Source organism: Mytilus californianus, unplaced genomic scaffold (genome assembly GCF_021869535.1).
Source record: "Mytilus californianus isolate M0D057914Y unplaced genomic scaffold, xbMytCali1.0.p SCAF_9, whole genome shotgun sequence".
Taxonomy (NCBI): Eukaryota; Metazoa; Mollusca; class Bivalvia; order Mytilida; family Mytilidae; genus Mytilus; species Mytilus californianus.
In genome coordinates this window covers 22514266-22533799 of record NW_026262745.1, presented here as the reverse complement: position 1 = coordinate 22533799, position 19534 = coordinate 22514266, and the positions used below count along the sequence as shown (strand labels likewise).

The window sequence follows — 19534 nt, the reverse complement described above, 5'->3', positions numbered from 1 at the left end:
AATAAAGAAGGTCTACAACATTGTCTTAACAAACTAAACTCCTACTGTACTACATGGAAATTACAAATTAACTTAAATATAACAAAAATAATGATTTTTAGCAAAGGCAAAAAGGATTATTCAAAATATAATTTTTATCAAAATAATTCACAAATTGAAATAGTGGAAAGATACAAATATTTAGGTATTGTATTTTATTTCAATGGAAATCTAAAACATGCCGCAGATGATCTCTATAATAAGGCTCTAACAGCCTTTTTCTCTGTTAAAGGTAAATTTAATAACTTCCAAGAGGTACCATTGAAAACCTGCCTTAAACTTTTTGATAGTCTAATTAAACCTATTTTCACATATGGTAGTGAAATATGGTTATCTGATTATAACATAAATTTAAATAATTTTGACAATCTACCAATTGATAGATTACAACACAAGATGTTGAAATCTATTCTGGGGGTCAAAAGACAGTCATCAAATATGGCTAGTAGACTTGAATGTAACAGGAATCCAATGTTGATTTTTTCATTATGTTTACAGCTGATTTCAACGAGTGTGTAGGTAAAGGTAGAATCTTTGGTTAGCTTCCTTGCTAGCTCAACCATGAAATCATTATTAGGTAAGGCACATCCACCCTTTGGTTGGAGTCAATAGTTAAGCAGACAACCAGTCAGAATTAAGTGACAGAATATAAACATTGTAAATCTAGTTTTACAAGTCAGTTTAAAAATAAGTTTTCAATCTAAATTTAAAATTTAGTGATAATTATAAGCTCATTCACAAGCATGCATGTTATAGGTGTGTTTGATTTGCCAAAATGATGAAAAGTTAACTGAAAGCTGAAATTCCTTATTTTTTACTTCTTCTTCAGACATAACAAATAATAATATATTTAACTTGTCTGTTGAATTTGTTACATCAAGTTAATAAAATGTAGATGGATATGATTGACAAGTGCTGACCATATTCACTTTTACACATACACATATGTTTAAAATACACCCGGACAGGTAAAAAAGATTGGAAGGTGTCCAAAAGTACATATGACCTGATCATTCAATCTAGGTCAGATTAAAACTGAAGTAGAGACATAAAAATTGTTCTTCATGGCTGCATTATTTATCTAAAACTAATATGTAAGGTAATGTTAACGGACCAAGTGGATGTTCATAAACTCTGCAATATATATTTTCAATTCCAGACTGCAGTTGTTTGCTGTTTTTTTTTCGTACTAAATAAAAGGTCCACAAATGCAACTGTGCATGATATTAAGTAGTATGATATTTTTTTCTTTTCCGTGTGAATATAAAAGATTTTAGTTCTAAAAACTATGCATATATATGAAGAAAAGACACCAAGACCATAACAATGTTATTTTGCGTGCACCTAAAGACACTAATTAACTAAACTACCTATTCACGGCGTAAATATTTAAAAAAAAAAACCGTTACTCTGCTTCTAATTTATTGTAATAAAAAGATTTTTTAATTCAATCAAAAGACTAAGAAATGAAATTTTATTTGCAAAGTAGTCTAGGTAAACCTTTGTATGAAACATACATATATTATAAATAATAAACAGGCCATTGATATAAATGTTTTCATTGGATGATAAAATGATGCTTTGCGCCTCCCAATCTTAAGGTAATAATCATTTCATGGTTGAGCTAGCAAGGAAGCTAACCAAAGATTCTACCTTTAGCTACACACTTGTTGGAATCGGCTGTAATGTATAATTACTATATGAGACTACTTAAAATAAGTAGAGATAGAATATTATATAGTGCGTTTACTGCAGATCAAGAATAATCTCAAGAAAACTCAAAATGCTGGTTTTCTACACTAAATAAAGTATTTAAAGTACTTAAACTTGATACAATAAATTTGACAAATAAGAGTGTTTTTAAAAATAAGATACTATAATCAGCAATCTAACTTACAACTACAAAAAATCATATCTGGAGCTGTGGACAGGAAACTGATGCTTTTCAGTAATATTTTTGTTCCCTACTACCTTCAAACCAATCTTATCAAAAAAATAAAAAGTAAAATTACACAACTACGTATCAGTGCTCATTGTTTAAATATAGAACGGGGTAGATATAACAAACCCAAAATTCCAAGAGAACAACGTTTTTGTAAATTTTGCCCTGAAGTAGAGACCGAAGAACATTTTTTGATATCTTGTGATAAATATAAAGATATAAGGCAAACTTTTTTTTATTATTTTTCAGTTTCTAAACTTTTAAATCCACAAAATGTTACTGAATGTAATTATACAAATTTATTAGAGATGCATTAGAAATAAGAAATAATTCTTAAAAATATGGGTACAATTGTATTATTATATATATATATGTATATAAACTCGTCTAAACATCAGCCCAACAATGTTAGATCTGTAAATTTGCTTTCCCAAATTTTTTCTTCCCTCGTCGGGATTCAAACTCATGCTACTGAGATATCGTGACACCAAATCGCCTGCACTGTATCCGACGCACTAGACCACTCGACCACCTAGGCTTCACAATAATAAAGTTTTTTCGGTGGCCGGGTGTTACCTTTCCTCCCGGCCACCGAAAGCTTTATTATTGTGAAGCCTAGGTGGTCGAGTGGTATAGCGCGTCGGATACAGTGCAGGCGATTTGGTGTCATGATATCTCAGTAGCATGAGTTTGAATCCCGGCAAAGGAAGAACAAAAAATTTGGGAAAGCAAATTTACAGATCTAACATTGTTGGGCTGATGTTTAGACAAGTTGTATATACAGAATGTACACAGCCATGAATCACCATCACTGCTGATGATCCGATGGATAAATCTGTTGTAGAGTTGTCACTGGTTCAGGCGTACTTATATATATATATATATATATATATAAACGCCTAAAAAGTGTACACAACAACACCAATAACAAAAAAAGGAACTATAAATGTAATTATTTATAAATATTTCGGATAACAGATATCCTTCATCAGTAAATATGATTGTGATGTTGAATGAATCATATATCAGTCTACTTAGATTAAACTATACAAATCTTGAAATTTATACAATAAAAATGTCAAACCGAACATCAGGTAAGACGCTTGCACAATTCTAAATATGTGTTAAACACGACATAGGTTATATGACTAATTACAACAGAGAGTTCAAATATATGCTTTAAATAAAAATAATAATGTGCGATATGAACTAGCACAATTCTAAAGCTTTAACGGTGACGACAGTTATGATGTTACAAGAACGATTGCGTCAATAAGAATTCCAAATAAACAGCACTGAACGATCTAAATTTGTAAATATTTCAAATTTGACAACGGTAGAGTAGTTGCAACAGAGTCTGCGTATTTAAACATCGCAAACAAACGGCCGTTAAAATATAATAATAAATTTTGACTAAGGTTAACTAGTTGAACGTGGCTTGGTACTTTTACATCCCTCAAAAAATTAAGCAATTTAAATTGGTATATTCAACAGATTTATTTTAGAGATGAGTAAGGTAAAGAAATAGAAACAGAGACTGTAATAAAAAGTAATACAACCCAAATGTGAAGCACTGCATGGAGTCGAACTACATCTTTTCATTTATCCCATTTGGTGCCAAAGTTGTTAATTTTCTTATCCAAAATCTTTCCCGAGTGAGTCTATCCTCCCTAGACCAAGCAGAGTTGTGGTCAATGATTGTAATGGTCAGTCGATTGAGATCTGCCTTAGTATGGCCAGGGGATCTCAAATGTCGACTGAGAGGGAGGTCTGGCTTGCATTGGTAGTCGCTACGATGACCATTCATTCGTTTGTGAAACGGCTGTTCTGACTCGCCAACATACTGTTTACCACATTTACACTGTAGGAGATACACAACATTTGTAGTCTTGCAATTTACATTGCAAAATATGGTGTATTCTGTACCAGTGGAGTGACTGTTAAAAGTCTGGGTAACCAGTATTTGTTTGCAAGTCAGACATATATATATATATATTACATGTGAAACTTTGAAATGTTGTTTTGTATATTATCATATGATTTGTAACGGAGAACACTAATGTAATATTAGGTATCTTAATAAAGAATCTGAAATCTGAAATCTATATAAAAATGTCGACAGATTGAAGGCTTTACTCGGTCATTTGTTGATCTTTTCCATGTTGCTCAGACTCCTAGTATCAATAATTTACTGCAGTTATTTAATTATACTGCAGTGTATAACAGATTTATGTAGTACATTGAAACTTGTTTAGTCTATGAATGAATTTGTTCATATAAATGACTTCAGTTGTCTAGAAGTGTCCCCCCTTTTTCCCACTTTTAAAAAACTTCAGTTTGGGCAAAAAATATTGTCTGAATGAAAGTCTTGCACAAATGCAAAGTGTAAACACTCAGCTTATCTCTGTTTAAAGCCATTTTTTAGCCACATGATCACAGTCATTCTTTGTTTCTGTAAATATTTACCTGAAATGTGTCAACTTGTCAATTTTAAAAATATTAAAAGTATCAATTAACAACTGTGACCTGAAAATCTGATGAGTCAATTATTTTCACTTGATTTTTAGTCTTTGTTCTTGTTGTATAAACAACACTGTACTAAGCTAGTGTGAATGTGCCTGCCTGTTGTACACTATTAAACCATTCATTTTTATACGCCCGTCAAAATTTTGACGGGACGTATTATGGTATACAAATGTTGTCTGTCCGTCTATCCGTCTGTCCGTCTGTCGGTCTGGCGTAAACATGTCGCACCGTAACTTGAGAACGACATATCCAAATTTCATGAAACTTAACATAGTTGTTTCTTATGATGGTCAAACGATCTGTATACTTTTTGGTGAAAATAAGATTAAAACTTTTTGAGTTACGGGACTTAGTAACTAAAACAGGTGTGTGTTTTTTTTCACATGTCGCGCCGTATCTCAAAAACAGTTAATGATTATTGCTTAAAACTTTACACACTTCTTAGTTATATTAATCTTAAGATCTGTATACTTTTTGGTGATGATTCAAAATTTTATTTTTGAGTTATTGAGTATTTTGTAAAAAAAGGGTGAGGGGTTTTTCACATGTCGCGCTGTATCTCAAAAACGATTTATGATTATTGCTGAAAATTTTACACACTTCTTAGTTATATTAATCTAAAGATCTGTATACTTTTTGGTTTTGATTCAAAATTTTATTTTAGAGATATTGAGTTTTTTGTAAAAAAAGGGGGTTTTCACATGTCAGGCTGTATGTCAGAAACTATTTATGATTATTGCATAAAAATTCACGCACAAGACGACGAGCGTATCATGCGCTCATGGCGCAGCTGTTTATTAAGTGTGTCTGTCTTGAAAAAGAATTGCTTTAATCAAGAATTTGGTAACAAATATCTGTTATTGAGTTTTTCAAAGTGTGTACATGTTCTTAAAGAATTTTTTTGAAAAAGTGGAAGAAACTGCATGTATCTTATCCAGTTTTGTGTCCATTCATCAAATTTGTTTTTCTTCCATAGTGTTAATTATTTTACCATTTATAGTTCTGGATTTAGAATTTTTATCACATGCTGCTTTACCAGGTCCTTTATACTTGACATATTGGTTTGCTAATTGTTGAATGCTGAAACAGTGACCTATAATTATCCTCTTTCAATTGTCAATATGGATTTCTTTTAAAACAACTTTTCCCAAGGAAAACTAAAGTTGAAAAAAATAATTAATTATCCTCTTTCAATTGTTAATATGGATTTTCTTTTAAAACAACTCTTCCCAAGGAAAACTAAAGTTGAAAAAAAATAGTTCAACCCAGATATGCTGCTGCTGAAGAAACTAACATTAACGATGGTATTTTTCAAATATAGCATTCATTATGTACTCTATCATTGTCTATTCCTTCGTTGAAGATAAAAAAAAATTTTTTTTTAATTGAATGCATCAAAGAGCTTTTTCTGGATTAACTTTTAACAGGAATGCTCAATGCCTAGTACATACAAGTCTTAATTAATACACGTTAGAGCTATAAGAGCATTAAAAAAAAGCTATATCGCTTCTAAGGTCTACTTTGAAGATGGCATATGAATGTCTCACTCTGATTTCGGTGATCCTGTTTTATTGCATTGATATTAATGTTCGACCAACAACTTTTATTTCACACTAATCTTTGTGGTCTTTCAAATTATCCCCCTAAGTATTGCACGTGTCCGCACGAGGTCATCGGTGTCGGGTCGCCATTAAGGTCGTGAAACATTGTAAACATTAGAGAAAGCACGCTATCTGAACACGCACAATTTTATTGTTGATACAACCAAAATGAATGATCTGAATCCACCAGGCTTGGATAAAATAACAACATGGGCAGACGATATGAGGGTATGGCCAAATGTTATGTACGGTGATGTGTACAACTTTTTTATTTCGTCAAAAGCTGTCGATGGTCAAATATGAAGAATTTCAAAAGCCCGCAAAGTTATAATTACTTTCAAAGTGGAAATTTCGGAGCTATAACACATCATGTTAATACTGACAATACTTTTTTAACGAGGGCAGAAGTCCGTTCTTCTCAAACAGTATCGAGAATGAACAGTGTATATGTACATTCTACGCAAGATGGCACAGTGATAAATGGATGGTGTTCATGTATGGCAGGCCGATGTCATTCGTGTAGTCATGTTTGGGCTCTTCTTTGGAAATTGGAACATGCTGTGAGCAATAGTCTTACGGGGATTGCCTGCACTGATGAAAGTGCACAATGGAATAAAGGGACCACCAGGAATGTGGAACCAAAGGCACTTTCCAATATAACACTTAAGAAGCCCAAGGTTGGTGAAACTGTCATGGAAAATAATGAGGATTATGTGCCAAGCATTCATGACACTCCTTTATTTTCCTCAGATGGGGAATTCATAGCAGCTATGAAGAATTCAGCTATATCGAAACTGTTCGATATAAAGGGAACAACTGTTTACAAAAGTTTTACTTGTACACCTATGTCAAATGTGATTATTCAAGAGGAGCATGGTGAACATACTTCTGTTAGTTCATGTAGGAAATGTTATGCCTTTTTCAACAAATATATTGAACTTAATGACACAAAAAGGAAAAACTTGGAACTTGGAACAAAAGGTCAAAGTAGCAGCGTTTTATGGAAGATGCAAGGAAATTGCGCATAACCACAAGTGTAACAGTGGTTTGATTCCGCCAGTGTAGTTTATCCGGAGGAAGAAAATCCCCAGTGATTTTTATCCACCAACGGGCCCAGTGTAAAACATCCACCAGTCATTATAAGGTTCTTAAAAGGGTTTTTTGAAGGGGAAATATATATAAAATGTGGCTTTATAGTTTTTAGTGTATTTGAAACTTGAGTAGTTGATTTATGTAAAAAGTGGAGAGTTTTCATCCAAGGAATGTTCACACTAGTGTTTTTAAACAAGGAATGATTACACAAGTGATTTTGTACCGGAATGATTGCACTAGCTATTTTATACCGGGATTAATTACACTAGTGCTTTAGATCTTTTATTAAAATAAAACAATTTGAAGGTTGAATGAAAATGTAATAAAAAACAAACGAAGGACGAAAAACACAATTTACAATGTAATTCTATTCAATCCTTATCTACATTGACATCCCGTATTAAATCTGATCTCAAATTTACTAATGCGGCACAAACAATAAGAATGTCATCAAAATTCTTTAAAGACGACACTGGTACAGTTCCACTTAAAATTTTAAATACTTTCAGTCTTCGAATAGCACGCTCTACATGTATTCGTACATGTGCAATACGTCTAGTAGTTGTTACGTCTTCATTTGAAAGCTGGGGTTTGCATTTTGTAAATGCAGGAATGTTCTGACTGCGAGAGAGCATTTTCAATTACGAATAAAGAAATTTACACTTAACTCAGATCAGAACTCAACAATAATATAGTGTGTGCCTTGTTATCATGTAAATGTAAGCAAACTGACAGTTGTTTTAAATATGTGCCTAGTTGTGTTGTTCTGAATGCAGCAAAACAGGCCACTGTTGAATGCAATAAAAGTTTACAGTAGAATATTGTTTTTTATATTAAAAAATATGTATAATGTTCATATTAAAAAGTCCGCATCTATGTCACGCGTTTTCACACGCTTTTTGACATGTCATGTCATGTCATGACATGATTTGTCATTGTCAGAGATTGGCAAGTATGATATATGTTAAAATAAAGTTTAACTTCATAATCAACATTATATTATCATATCTGTTAACTAAACGGTAACGTTTCCTTCATTCATTCATATCTTTAATTCCTCATAAATGAGATTAAATGAACATACATTTAGTGAATATAAGTCATAACTACAAACAAATTATCAGCATGAGAGCAAAAATATAAAGTAAAAACACAAGATAGTCTACATTCAGGTTGTGAGTTCAAACTCTCCTTGTACAGGATGGTCTGTGGTTATCTATGAGCATTCTTGCATCCACCACCAATAAAACCTGGCCACCACACCTAGCCAATACTTAAAGTGGTGTTAAAAATCAACAATCAATCGCATATAATTTGTGTTTTTATACGCCCGTTTACGGGACGTATGGTATACTGTTGTCCGTCGTCAACATGTCGGACATTAACTCAAAAATTCTTTAACCAATATGCATGAAACTTTGGTGAATTGTTTATATCTATTGATGTGAGCTCCCTTTCGTTTTTTATAAATTTCAGATTTACCGCTTCTGAGTTTTGGGGTTTTATTTATTAAAAAAGGGGGGATTTTCCAGTTTTCCGACAATAACTCAAGAATGCTTTCACCAACTTGCAAGAAATTTTGGTGAATTGTTGATATCTATTGACATGAGCCCCCTTTTGGATTTTTTATAAATTTTAGATTAAACGTTTCCGAGTAATACAGGGTTTTATTCATAAAAAAGGGGGATTTTCCAGTTTTCGGACAATAACTAAAATATGCTTTCAGCAGTTCTCATGAAACTTTGGTGAATTGTTTATATCTGTTGATGTAAGCTCCCTTTAGAATTTTATAAATTTTAGATTTTACATTTCTGAGTTATTGGGTTTTATTCATTAAAAAAGGGGGGATTTTCCAGTTTTTGGACAATAACTCAGAAATGCTTTCAGTTCTCATGAAACTTTGATGAATTATTTATAGCTGTTGTTGTAATCTCCCTATTGATTTTCATTGAGAAGAAATTGAAATTTATTTGTTTATAGTCTGACAACAGATTTACTAAGTATTGCGCAACAGCACAGTGTATTGCACAACAGCAAGAAATCTTTAATTAAATATAAATTCAATTCATATAACCAATTTCAAGTTCCTTGACTACATTTATTCAGAAACCTATAATATGTCAAATATTTAATTACAATCCAAATTCAGACCTGTATCAAGCTTGAATATTGTGTCCATTTTTGCCCCAACTGTTCAGGGTTGGACCTCTGCGGGCGTATCCAGCTGCGCTCAGCGAAGCAGTTTATTTTAGTGTGGAAGGAGGTGCAGAACTGATACGTGGCTTTCTTACTGATTTATAATTTCATATACCTGAAATTTGTTAAAAATATTTTTCATGACCATATGCACAATTTAACAAAAATACTAGTACTAACCAAGGGTCTAGATGGGGTGTCCTCCATTTCTATATTCTTTAATCTTGGGTCATTTGTCTCTATTCTTTATACTTTTTGCCCATCATTCTCTTTTCTTAATATTTTAGCACCTCATTATTCTCTTTTCTTTATTTTTTAGTCAATTTTTCTCTATTTATATTTTTAGCCATTGTTCTCTATTCTGTGAACCCCATACTAACCCCAATAAATGATGGGAAGATGTTTAGGAGATTCAGTAATTTTTGATAAAATTAAACTATAATTGTTATTTCTTTGCTATATTATGTTTGTTTTTTGTTTTTTGTCACACACTAATTGTGTTTAAATAAAGATATCAATATAAAACCATGCTTACAGGTTTAACCTTTTTACTATTCGAGACAACCAAACAAATGACCACAAATGTTTAAAACAACCGTAATAATTAATTTAAAATATAGATGCTAACATTGACAGGCCAAAGATAAAGTTTGTTTTAAATTGAAGTCTCACGCTGGGAAAGGGGCGTTTATTTACATGTGGTCTGTGGAATACTGGATTTCAGCCTCAAAAGGGACCAATAAATAACTATATACCAATCTGATCAATTGAAATTATGTAATGGATATTGTTCAGATCGTTCTACAATTGAAATAACCATTAAAAAGTAATAATAATAGGATTTTGTGAGCTCAGAAACCTACTATTCATGTGGATCTGTTGAAAAATGGTGTCGATTTATGCGCTTCCTTTTCGCAGCCTCAGTTGCAATTTGACACGGAGTGATGGGTAGTTATGCAAATATTTTGGGACTCCCATCATCATTGATACTATTTTTGGTCATTTTATATTTAAATATCAATTAGGATGCAAATGTGTCAGTTATTTTCAGAAGGGGAAAACAACCGCCATATTTTTATCTTCCAAAACAACAACGTCACTTGCCATTTTCAGAAGTTTGTTTCTTGTAAAATAAAATCTCTGAAGAAGAAAAAATAGCAGTGTCACCTGTTAAACTTACCTATAACTAACTGATAATGAAATGGTGCAAGTTTAATTGTTTTTAATAATAATTGCTTGAAAAATCACACGTACACGTTGTAAACAAATTACTGAGATGGTGTGATACTGTCGCAGTCTATGTAAAAATCGTGATTGTCGCCCTTGAATTCTTGTCCGTTACGTCATATGGAAGGAGGCACAGAACCGACGTGTGGCTTTCCCACTGTAATACACAAAAAAGCACCAAAAAAAATTACAACAAAATTAACAATAACATCAGCAGATTGTTTATTTTAACAACATTGCTTTAAAGGCACCCCCTTATTATGATTTATTGAAACTTTCTCACAATCTTAACCATATAATGCCTTTGGAGCTTTCCCTTACCTAAGCATGGACTTTGATTGATAGGGGTGGGGTATCATTTTATGAGATTCACTCGTCGAGCCTCTAGCTATATATAGGTTAGTATTGTTTCTTTGCTTCTGTGTATCATGTTGATTTTTATTCTGGTACCATAAGAGTTCAGTGCTAGTAGCTATTGATTTATATTGTACTCAACATATCTTTTACTTAATCATTCACCAAGATTAAGGATGTTCGCTACTCTGTTTCAAAATAACAAGCTTTTTAAAAGACTGTTATAAATTGATAGTATATAAATAACGGAACTAAGAAATCAGAAAAAAATGAAGGGTCCATGTGCTTGTTTTCGAGATATAATCCATTGAAAATTTGGCAGGAAATGATTCTCTCTAGACTTTTCATACAATTAATATTGGCACCTTTTTCTTTCAAAAACTATGAAATAATAACAAGTATTTTATAAGATTTTCAAATATGGCTTTTTTAACTATACATACGTAATAAGATTATGAAAAGAAAAGTACGGCTTAGTGGCAAAATTTTATTAATAACACTACATGGATAAAACCAGAGGATTAAGAATATCTGACAAAAATTCAAAAACAAGAGGAGCGAACATCTTTAAAAGGAATTGTGAGAGTTTTAGACACTAGTTTAACCCTGCCATATGTTTGTACCTGTCCCAAGGAATTTTGTCAGTTGTTGTCTTAATTATATTGTGAGGGTTTTTTCTATTGAGGAATTTGAAGATGATGGCAGATTGTTGATAGTCGCTGTTGAATTTATTCACATCCTTTCTAGACTTGTGTTGACTTACAACTTGACATACTATATTGACACTTTTTTTTTGTCATTGGGTTTCTGTCTTGTTGATGTTTAGCCTATAGTTCTGTTCTTTCATATTTATGTTACATTCACATTTTAACAGTATTATTTGCCCTATTCCCCAAAACCAAAGAGCTTAAGATTCAAGACCGGGAGCTTGTGCTCAAAGTTTTTGAGTAAGATGTCTAAAATAGTCTTAGACTGGATTTTGGGCTAGAGAGGGTACAAATGAAGTATGAAAATCAGTTGATGGTATTGAATTAAGAAAAGATTCATGAGCTTAATGATTATTGATTATAATTATTCCACAATAATTTTTTTCAACATGAGTAATAAGCTGTTTAAACTTTTTAAATTTAAAAATAAGTTCTTACTCCAGATAAATAAATTCAGGTTTTTGCAATTATTCATCATGTATTTTTGTTATCAGAAATTAGACATTAAATTTTCCATGTATGTTAATCCTTCCCTCACCAATAGTACACATTTATTATCAGTGAATTATAAAAGGCAGTATAGTTATTAAACTAATCTGGTATCCTTAATTCCTTCTTCACCCTGCAGTATATATCCGTATTTATTCATCAAATGACTGGAATGACAGTTTTCTTTATACTTTATATAAAGTTTGATATAAATAAAAGGGGTTTTAAAGAAAAAAAATATTGTGATTAAATATAGAAAGCTTAATAGGTTCTATATACTTATTTTAAGATAGAATTTTAAAATGGAAGTCTGAAGTTTAAGTAAGTACATGATGTATATAAATTTCTTCATTTTCAGGGATTGATTCGGAGGGGGATTGGATGTCATTAATTAGAATAGCAAATTTGAAGTGTCCGCAACTTGTTGATAATTTTTATACGCCCGTTTACGGGACGTATTATGATATATCGTTGTCCGTCCGTCTTATTTGCCTGTTTACAGGACGTATTATGGTATACAGTTGTCCGTCCATCCGTGTGTCTGTCGTCAACATGTCAGACAATAACTCAAAAACGCTTTAACCAATTTGCATGAAACTTTGGTGAATTGTTTATATCTATTCACGTAAGCTCCCTATAGATTTTTATGAATTTTAGATTTTACCTTTCCTAGTTCTGGGGGTTTTATTCATTATAAAGGGGGATTTTCCAGTTTTCGGACAATAACTCAAAAATGCTTTGAACAGTTTTCATGAAAATTTGGTGAATTGTTTATATCAATTGACTTAGCTTTCTTTCGATTTTTATAAATTTTAGAATTTAAGTTTCTGAGTTGTGGGGTTTTATTTATTAAAAAAGGGGATTTTCCAGTTTTCGGACAATAACTCAAAAATGCTTTGAGCAGCTTTTATGAAACTTTGGTGAATTGTTTATATATTAACCTAAGCTCCCTTTTGATTTTTATAAATTTTAGATTTTACTTTTCCAAGTTATGGAATTTTATTCATGAAAAAAGGGGATTTTCTAGTGAGCAGTATTCATGAAACTTTATTGACTGGTTCATATGTATTAAAATTACCTCCCTTTAGTTATTTTAAAAATAAATTTCTGATATTACATTGAGGAGTTAATTTTGGAACTTTATTCGCTGAAACAATGATGGGCATATCATGCACTCATGGCACAGCTCTTTATTTGATAATAAACTTGTTTTCAGATTTCCATCTAAGCTCAATTGTGACATTAATTTAGATATTTAAATTGCTTGCCAAACATAATACGTTTAAAATGTGTGTTCTTAGATGAAGTCTATTAAAAACTGTAACACTATACTCTGTTCCCTTTCTTGAGACAGTTTCCATTAAAACAGACTTTTCAATTGATATCTTGTTGTATGATTTGGCCCAATAACAAATATTTCATGCATATTGAGGACAACAAATTAAAAATTCTGTCAAAAAGAATTAAAATGTTTTGCACAATATGCTAAATAAAGCTTTTGTGTAATGAAAGATCAAAGATAAATAATGCTTTAAAGATGTATATTTTCACATATCATGTGATTTAAAAAACAAATTACATGAAAAAGTTGTAAAATTTTATAGATCTTAAATAAATATTTGTCTCTTATGTAATAAAACACTTATTTGCGAAAAAGGTATAATGCTACACAGTCTGTATTTGTAGAGCACAAGGTTTGAGATATTATCCATATAATACACATTTTCTTATTTTACATGTTCTGATATATTGTCAACCTGATGTTAATTCATATTTGGTATTAAAATCATTACAATATAAAAATGGATTAAAATTATTATTGCATTTTTGATGTCTGATCATTGAAGTTTTCTATAAACAATAGTTAAATAATAAGTTATTGGAAACGACTTATGCGATAATAGCTATTATTTGGTGAGCAACAAAGATTTAATCAGTTTTATGTTTTAATGTTCTTCATTTGAAAAATCTTTTAGCTTACAATTGAAAATCTTTAATGATAACTTCTCATTGATTTGTGTAACAGTTTGTCGTCTTTTGTTTCGTGGTAGATAGTAAAGGATGTCCCACGCTTGTTGGCTATTGCAACAGACTGTTTTCCCTTCATGGATCAATCATTTAATGACGGAGATCAGTTGATGCAGTAAGTGAGAAATAACATCTTGTCTTTACTGATTTAGGATCTGTCTTTTGTAGCAGCAGTCCAGACTCCAGTGACAGTAGCGGGGAACAATCGCCAGAAAAAGCCTGCATTCTTTACAACCGTCATTCGGTAAGAGAGTTTTCCGTGTGGCTAGACATAAAAACATCATCGTTTGATTTGTACAATATTGTAATAGGATTATAAATCAGTCAGTACATAATGTAAGTTAGGATTTAAATCAATTTAACAAATAGGATTACAAGTAAAAGGCAAATAAGTTAGATCAATATTGTTAAGAAAAATAATGTCTTTATTTGTCTAAAAAAAGTAAAAAGATGAAAAGTGAAACTTTAATGATATTAAAAATCTAACAGCCTGAGGGTCATATATTAATTATTGTAGGTAAGAAGTTGAACACCTTATTGCCAACTCGACAATGGTCAAAGTTTTAAATAGAAGTGGTTGTATATGAGACTAAATTCTCAAGATATACAAGAATACTATACCATTTATCTTACACAGAGTGATATTCTTCATCTTAAAGTTTTCTGGAAGGTCTTCAACAGTGAGGTAAAGAGTTCATCATGCCTTAAACAACAAGACGCAGTCTGGCTCTTATCTTGAACTTTTCCGTTAAATAATGTTGTTGCAGTCCCTGTATAAACTGTTAAAAACATCATTGAAAAACTAAGAAATTTCTTATTGAAATCAGAAAGTTACCTGCTATCTTTAACAAATTGATTTGAAGTGTTGAACATTTAAATGTGAGATTATGTTATGTAATTGTAAATTCAAAACTATTTATATATAACTGTTATATAGTTCCTTTTTAGTACATTAAATGATTTATTCTAATCAAAACAAATTTTCAATACGTCAATGAGGTACTAAAAACAAACAGTTTGTAAGTACAGTTTGTAAGTCAAATTGAAATGAAAAAAGTTTTATAAATAGATATGAAAATAATGTAAGCCCTCTATTAAGCTTTAGTATTCTGTAGTATAAATTCTGACAGGCGTACATACATTACTTGTGAATTATTAGAACTTGAAAAGTTGTGGTTCTTAATTTTTGAGTGTTGGGTAAAATTATAAGCTGTATTCTAGTATACATTCTGACAAGCATGCATTACTGGTGAATTATTGGAACTTGAAAATTTGTGGTTATTATTTTTCGAATCTTTTGTTATTATAAACTGTTGTGAATTAAGCTTATCACATCCTGGACCTTAATCTATAGCTGATAACCCTGGATTATATATTGTGGTTTCCTGAATCCTACAAAACTTAAGTGCAGCCCATTATACTGTAGAAATTGTTGACAGGTTTTTATTAATGCAAATAATGTGACTGGGCAAGTATCGCAGTGATAAGAACTCACATTCTGATATCCCATACATGTATCTGTATGCAGAATTTCATGAGATTGCAATAATTATTTTCAAATTTTTGGCCATTCTTCAAAGATCTGAAAATTCAGAAATTATTGCTTGCATTTATTATAGTGATTGTTGAACAATCAGCACAAATGTAATTTTGATTGTTGCGATTTGTGAAATGCTTTATACAAATAATTCTATCGAAATTTAAAATGCAAGTTTATTTTTGTGACATACAAATCTGTGTGCAATTTTTGAAATAATTAAAAAGCATCACAAAAATTTCTGAATTTACAGTAGTCTTAAAATTCAAGATATAGATATGTAATGTGTGTAGTTAATTCATTAGGTTGCAGACTATTTAAGGTAATACATTCTACTTAACTGTTTTTGCAAGAATTTTATTGTTTACTGACTTGTTTTGACACCTGATGTCGTGTCCATCTGCTGCTAGCAACACACAGGGATCACATATGTTGTCTCTGTGTCCTTGTCCACATCAATCATTAAACCACAGCTTCTTGACAACTTCTGCACAGAATTAAACCAAATTTTTATGCCTCACCTATGATAGTAAAGGGGCATTATGTTTTTCGGTCTGTGCGTCCGTTCGTTCGTCCGTCCATCCATCCATTCGTCCGTCTGTCCCACTTAAAGTTTTTGGTCAAGGTAGTTTTTGATGAAGTTGAAGTCCAATCAACTTGAAACTTAGTACACATGTTCCCTATGGTATGATCCTTCTAATTTTAATGCCAAATTAGAGTTTTGACCCCAATTTTACGGTCTTCTGAACATAGAAAATGATAGTGCCAGTGGGGCATCCGTGTATTATGGACACATTCTTGTTCTACTTGAAATTATTTTTTTAATCTTTAGGATATTTTAGGTTTCTCATACCAAAATGTAACGACTGTCTTAGCCATTTCTGTTTTTATCAATTTGCTAATCTACAAGTCTTTAAAAAAGCTTGAAAGAAATCAACCAAAGTAGCAAAGATTCTCCTACAGGACATGGAAATAGTGCACCTGCTACGCATATTTGAATTCAAAATTTTCAAGTGATTTTAGGGGTTTCCAAATTACAAACCTTGACTTGCCCATCAGCATATATCAGTTTGTTATTTACAACTCCTTCAAAAGGACTTGACCAGAGCTCCAGATAAGAATTCACAAATTGGGGTTTTTACCCACCATTTTTTTATGTAATTGGGTGATAAAGTTTTTTAATTGCATTATCAATTCCAATTCACCCCTCAAGCAAATATCAAATTGGGTTTTTCACCACCAAGCTCCTTAATGTATTGGGTTTTTTCATCAACACAATATTGAATATTTAGGCATGTTATAATCACATTATATCAACCCCAGATGTGTTTCCATCTTAAATGTGTTTCTTTCTTTGAATATGTGCTTAGCTGTTTTATTTGGTTTATTCACTGACGAGCAATTGAACGTTTAATTTGTGTCCCGTTTTAAACGTTCTGTCAGTTTTATATTTTCTCAAAACTTATGTAACTGCAGCTGGTGTCACTAGTTGGACAGTAACTAATTGCCTTTCTAGGTCCCATATGATCACCCTACAGTTTATAGTTGGGGTAGGTGTGGCTAAGTGTTTAGATTTTTATGTAATATATGTGAAATTTAGGTGCTGTAAGAAAGTTTTGCCAGTCCTTTCACCTATTTGACAGATCTACTTTTTAATAAAAATAAAAAGTAGTTCCCAGATTTAAGATATACCCCAAAACCTTGAGATTTATAGGGTGGTTTAATGATGGAGACCACATTCAACTTAAATTTACAAATAATTCTGCAACATCAAGTAAATAAATGACAATGTTATACTGCACTTGCCAATAAGACAACTATCTTAAGCATCCAGAACAATTAGACCAAAACAACGAAAGTGTCAAGCTGCATAATTTGACGTAAAAAACGGATATGTGTATTCATTCATCAACTAAAATGAAAAAAAATAATATATAAACTGTTTTTGTTTAATTCAATTTACATAAATCTGGGTTAAGTTGTCCCTTATCAGAACTTTTGGTTTCCGATGCTTTCCAACTACGTATCATGTCATAATTGATTTGGCCTTTCACTTTTTCCAACTGATTTCGTTTTTGACGAAACCCCGTGTTTATCGTTCTTTAGCAGTGTTCTCGTACCTTCAAACACGCCAGTGCGTTCAATGGACGCTTCCTAAAATCACTAGCTGAGTCTTGTTATCATCATAACTTTCCCTCAGCTATCAAAAAGAAGCCGAAAACATGCTTCTATTCAATATTTTTATCGGACATTTACTTTCGTTTTAATTCATTGTATGTTATGATAAATCCCGAGCAATTCGAAAAAATATGACAGCATGTCACACGCTAATTGGATAAACTCCGAGAAGATCGAAATGTTTTCATAAACACGTGTACCTTTTGAGCAACGGAAAATTCCAACAGGGACCCATTACAGCTACTTGATGCAGGGCTCTATTTTAAGAACGAAAGGACATTTCCAATTATAAATATTATAAAAATAGATTTACGCGACGACTGTTATCAGATACCGTAGAAAGGCTTGTATAGTCCGCGGTTTTATTCTCCAAAATTGGACCTTCCAGACGGGGTGCGGACTATAGAGTACAATAAGCAAGAAATAAGAGAAAAATTTCAATTTCGCGGTCGAGGTGGTTTGTTTACGTTCCGCCATCTTTGTTATTTCTATTGTAGAGGGCGCTCTTATCATTTTTCAAACTAATAATTTTAACTCATCCATATTAATAAGTTATTTCTATTCAATATCAAATTAATACTGATAAATATAAAAACTAAACCTTTCATTACAAATTTCTCGTTTCTTTTCAATGCATTGGTTGAAATAAACTGGTATCTGCTCGATTGAAACGATACAAACATAGTGAAAAAGACAACCGTAAACCAGCTTAGAATTTGTAAACTACAAAACAAAATCGGTTATTGTTCGTTCCGTTTTGGTGTTTCATACTGACTAATATGGTTTGTATTAGCTTAAGACCCTTCAAACATTAATGTGATAGATATATTTAAGACTGTTTTATAAAAGGATGGAACTGTTTTACTTTCAAAGTCGTATTATAGTGATATCTGTTATGTACGGATTTCGACTCTCACCGGTTAATTTCTTCTTTTACACGTGCTTTTTAAACTTCCTGTTTAAACATACACAAGTTTCTAAATTGTTTTTTAAGTGAATTAAACTTATTTTAACAATCATGAAGCGTTCTAGAATCATTAACAAGCAGTTTCAGCTTCTGTTTGATGATGGAAAACAGGTTTTTCCAAGAAAATACCGCAAACGACCGCACAGGATTTGAAATTACCGGAGTTTCATTAGACCTTTTCTAACAGTTACAAAAAGTTTTTTTACCTAAAATTTCGTGGGGAGAAGGGGGTGCGGACTATGTACCACTGCGAACTATACAAGCCTTTCTACGGTAAGGGTAAATAACGCAAACGATAGCGAATAAAAGCGTTAAGAACTCATGGTTTTGGGTTTTCCTTTGAATTAATTGGGTTATTGAACCCTGCAATGGGCAATTGCATTGGGTTTTTAATTATTTGTATTGCGTGATCACGCAAATACGCAGCTTATCTGGAGCTCTGACTTGACAGAATTTAACCAAACTAGCACAGATTCTTGTACAGAACTTGGAAGATTATGCACCTCCAAATTTAAGTTTTGATCTTGAGTAATGGGTTTCCAATACGAACATATATACTTGACCATTTCTGCTAATATTATTAGGGGATGACTGGTGACACACCTTGTTCTTGTAAGACTTATATATAAAGGCACTGTAAATTATCAACAG

At 31.9% G+C, this 19534-nt stretch overlaps 1 protein-coding gene across 3 annotated transcripts in view; it reads left to right on the top strand.

Annotated features, from left to right (window-relative positions):
* The window catches only part of LOC127714477 (putative bifunctional UDP-N-acetylglucosamine transferase and deubiquitinase ALG13), a 73358-nt gene that overhangs the window by 32283 nt on the left and 21541 nt on the right, over window positions 1-19534 (top strand). For all 3 annotated transcript variants that reach the window (XM_052220536.1, XM_052220535.1, XM_052220534.1), the window contains exon 5: window positions 14370-14445. In XM_052220536.1, coding sequence (XP_052076496.1) covers window positions 14370-14445 — 76 coding nt within the window. The remainder of the gene's footprint in view (window positions 1-14369; window positions 14446-19534) is intronic.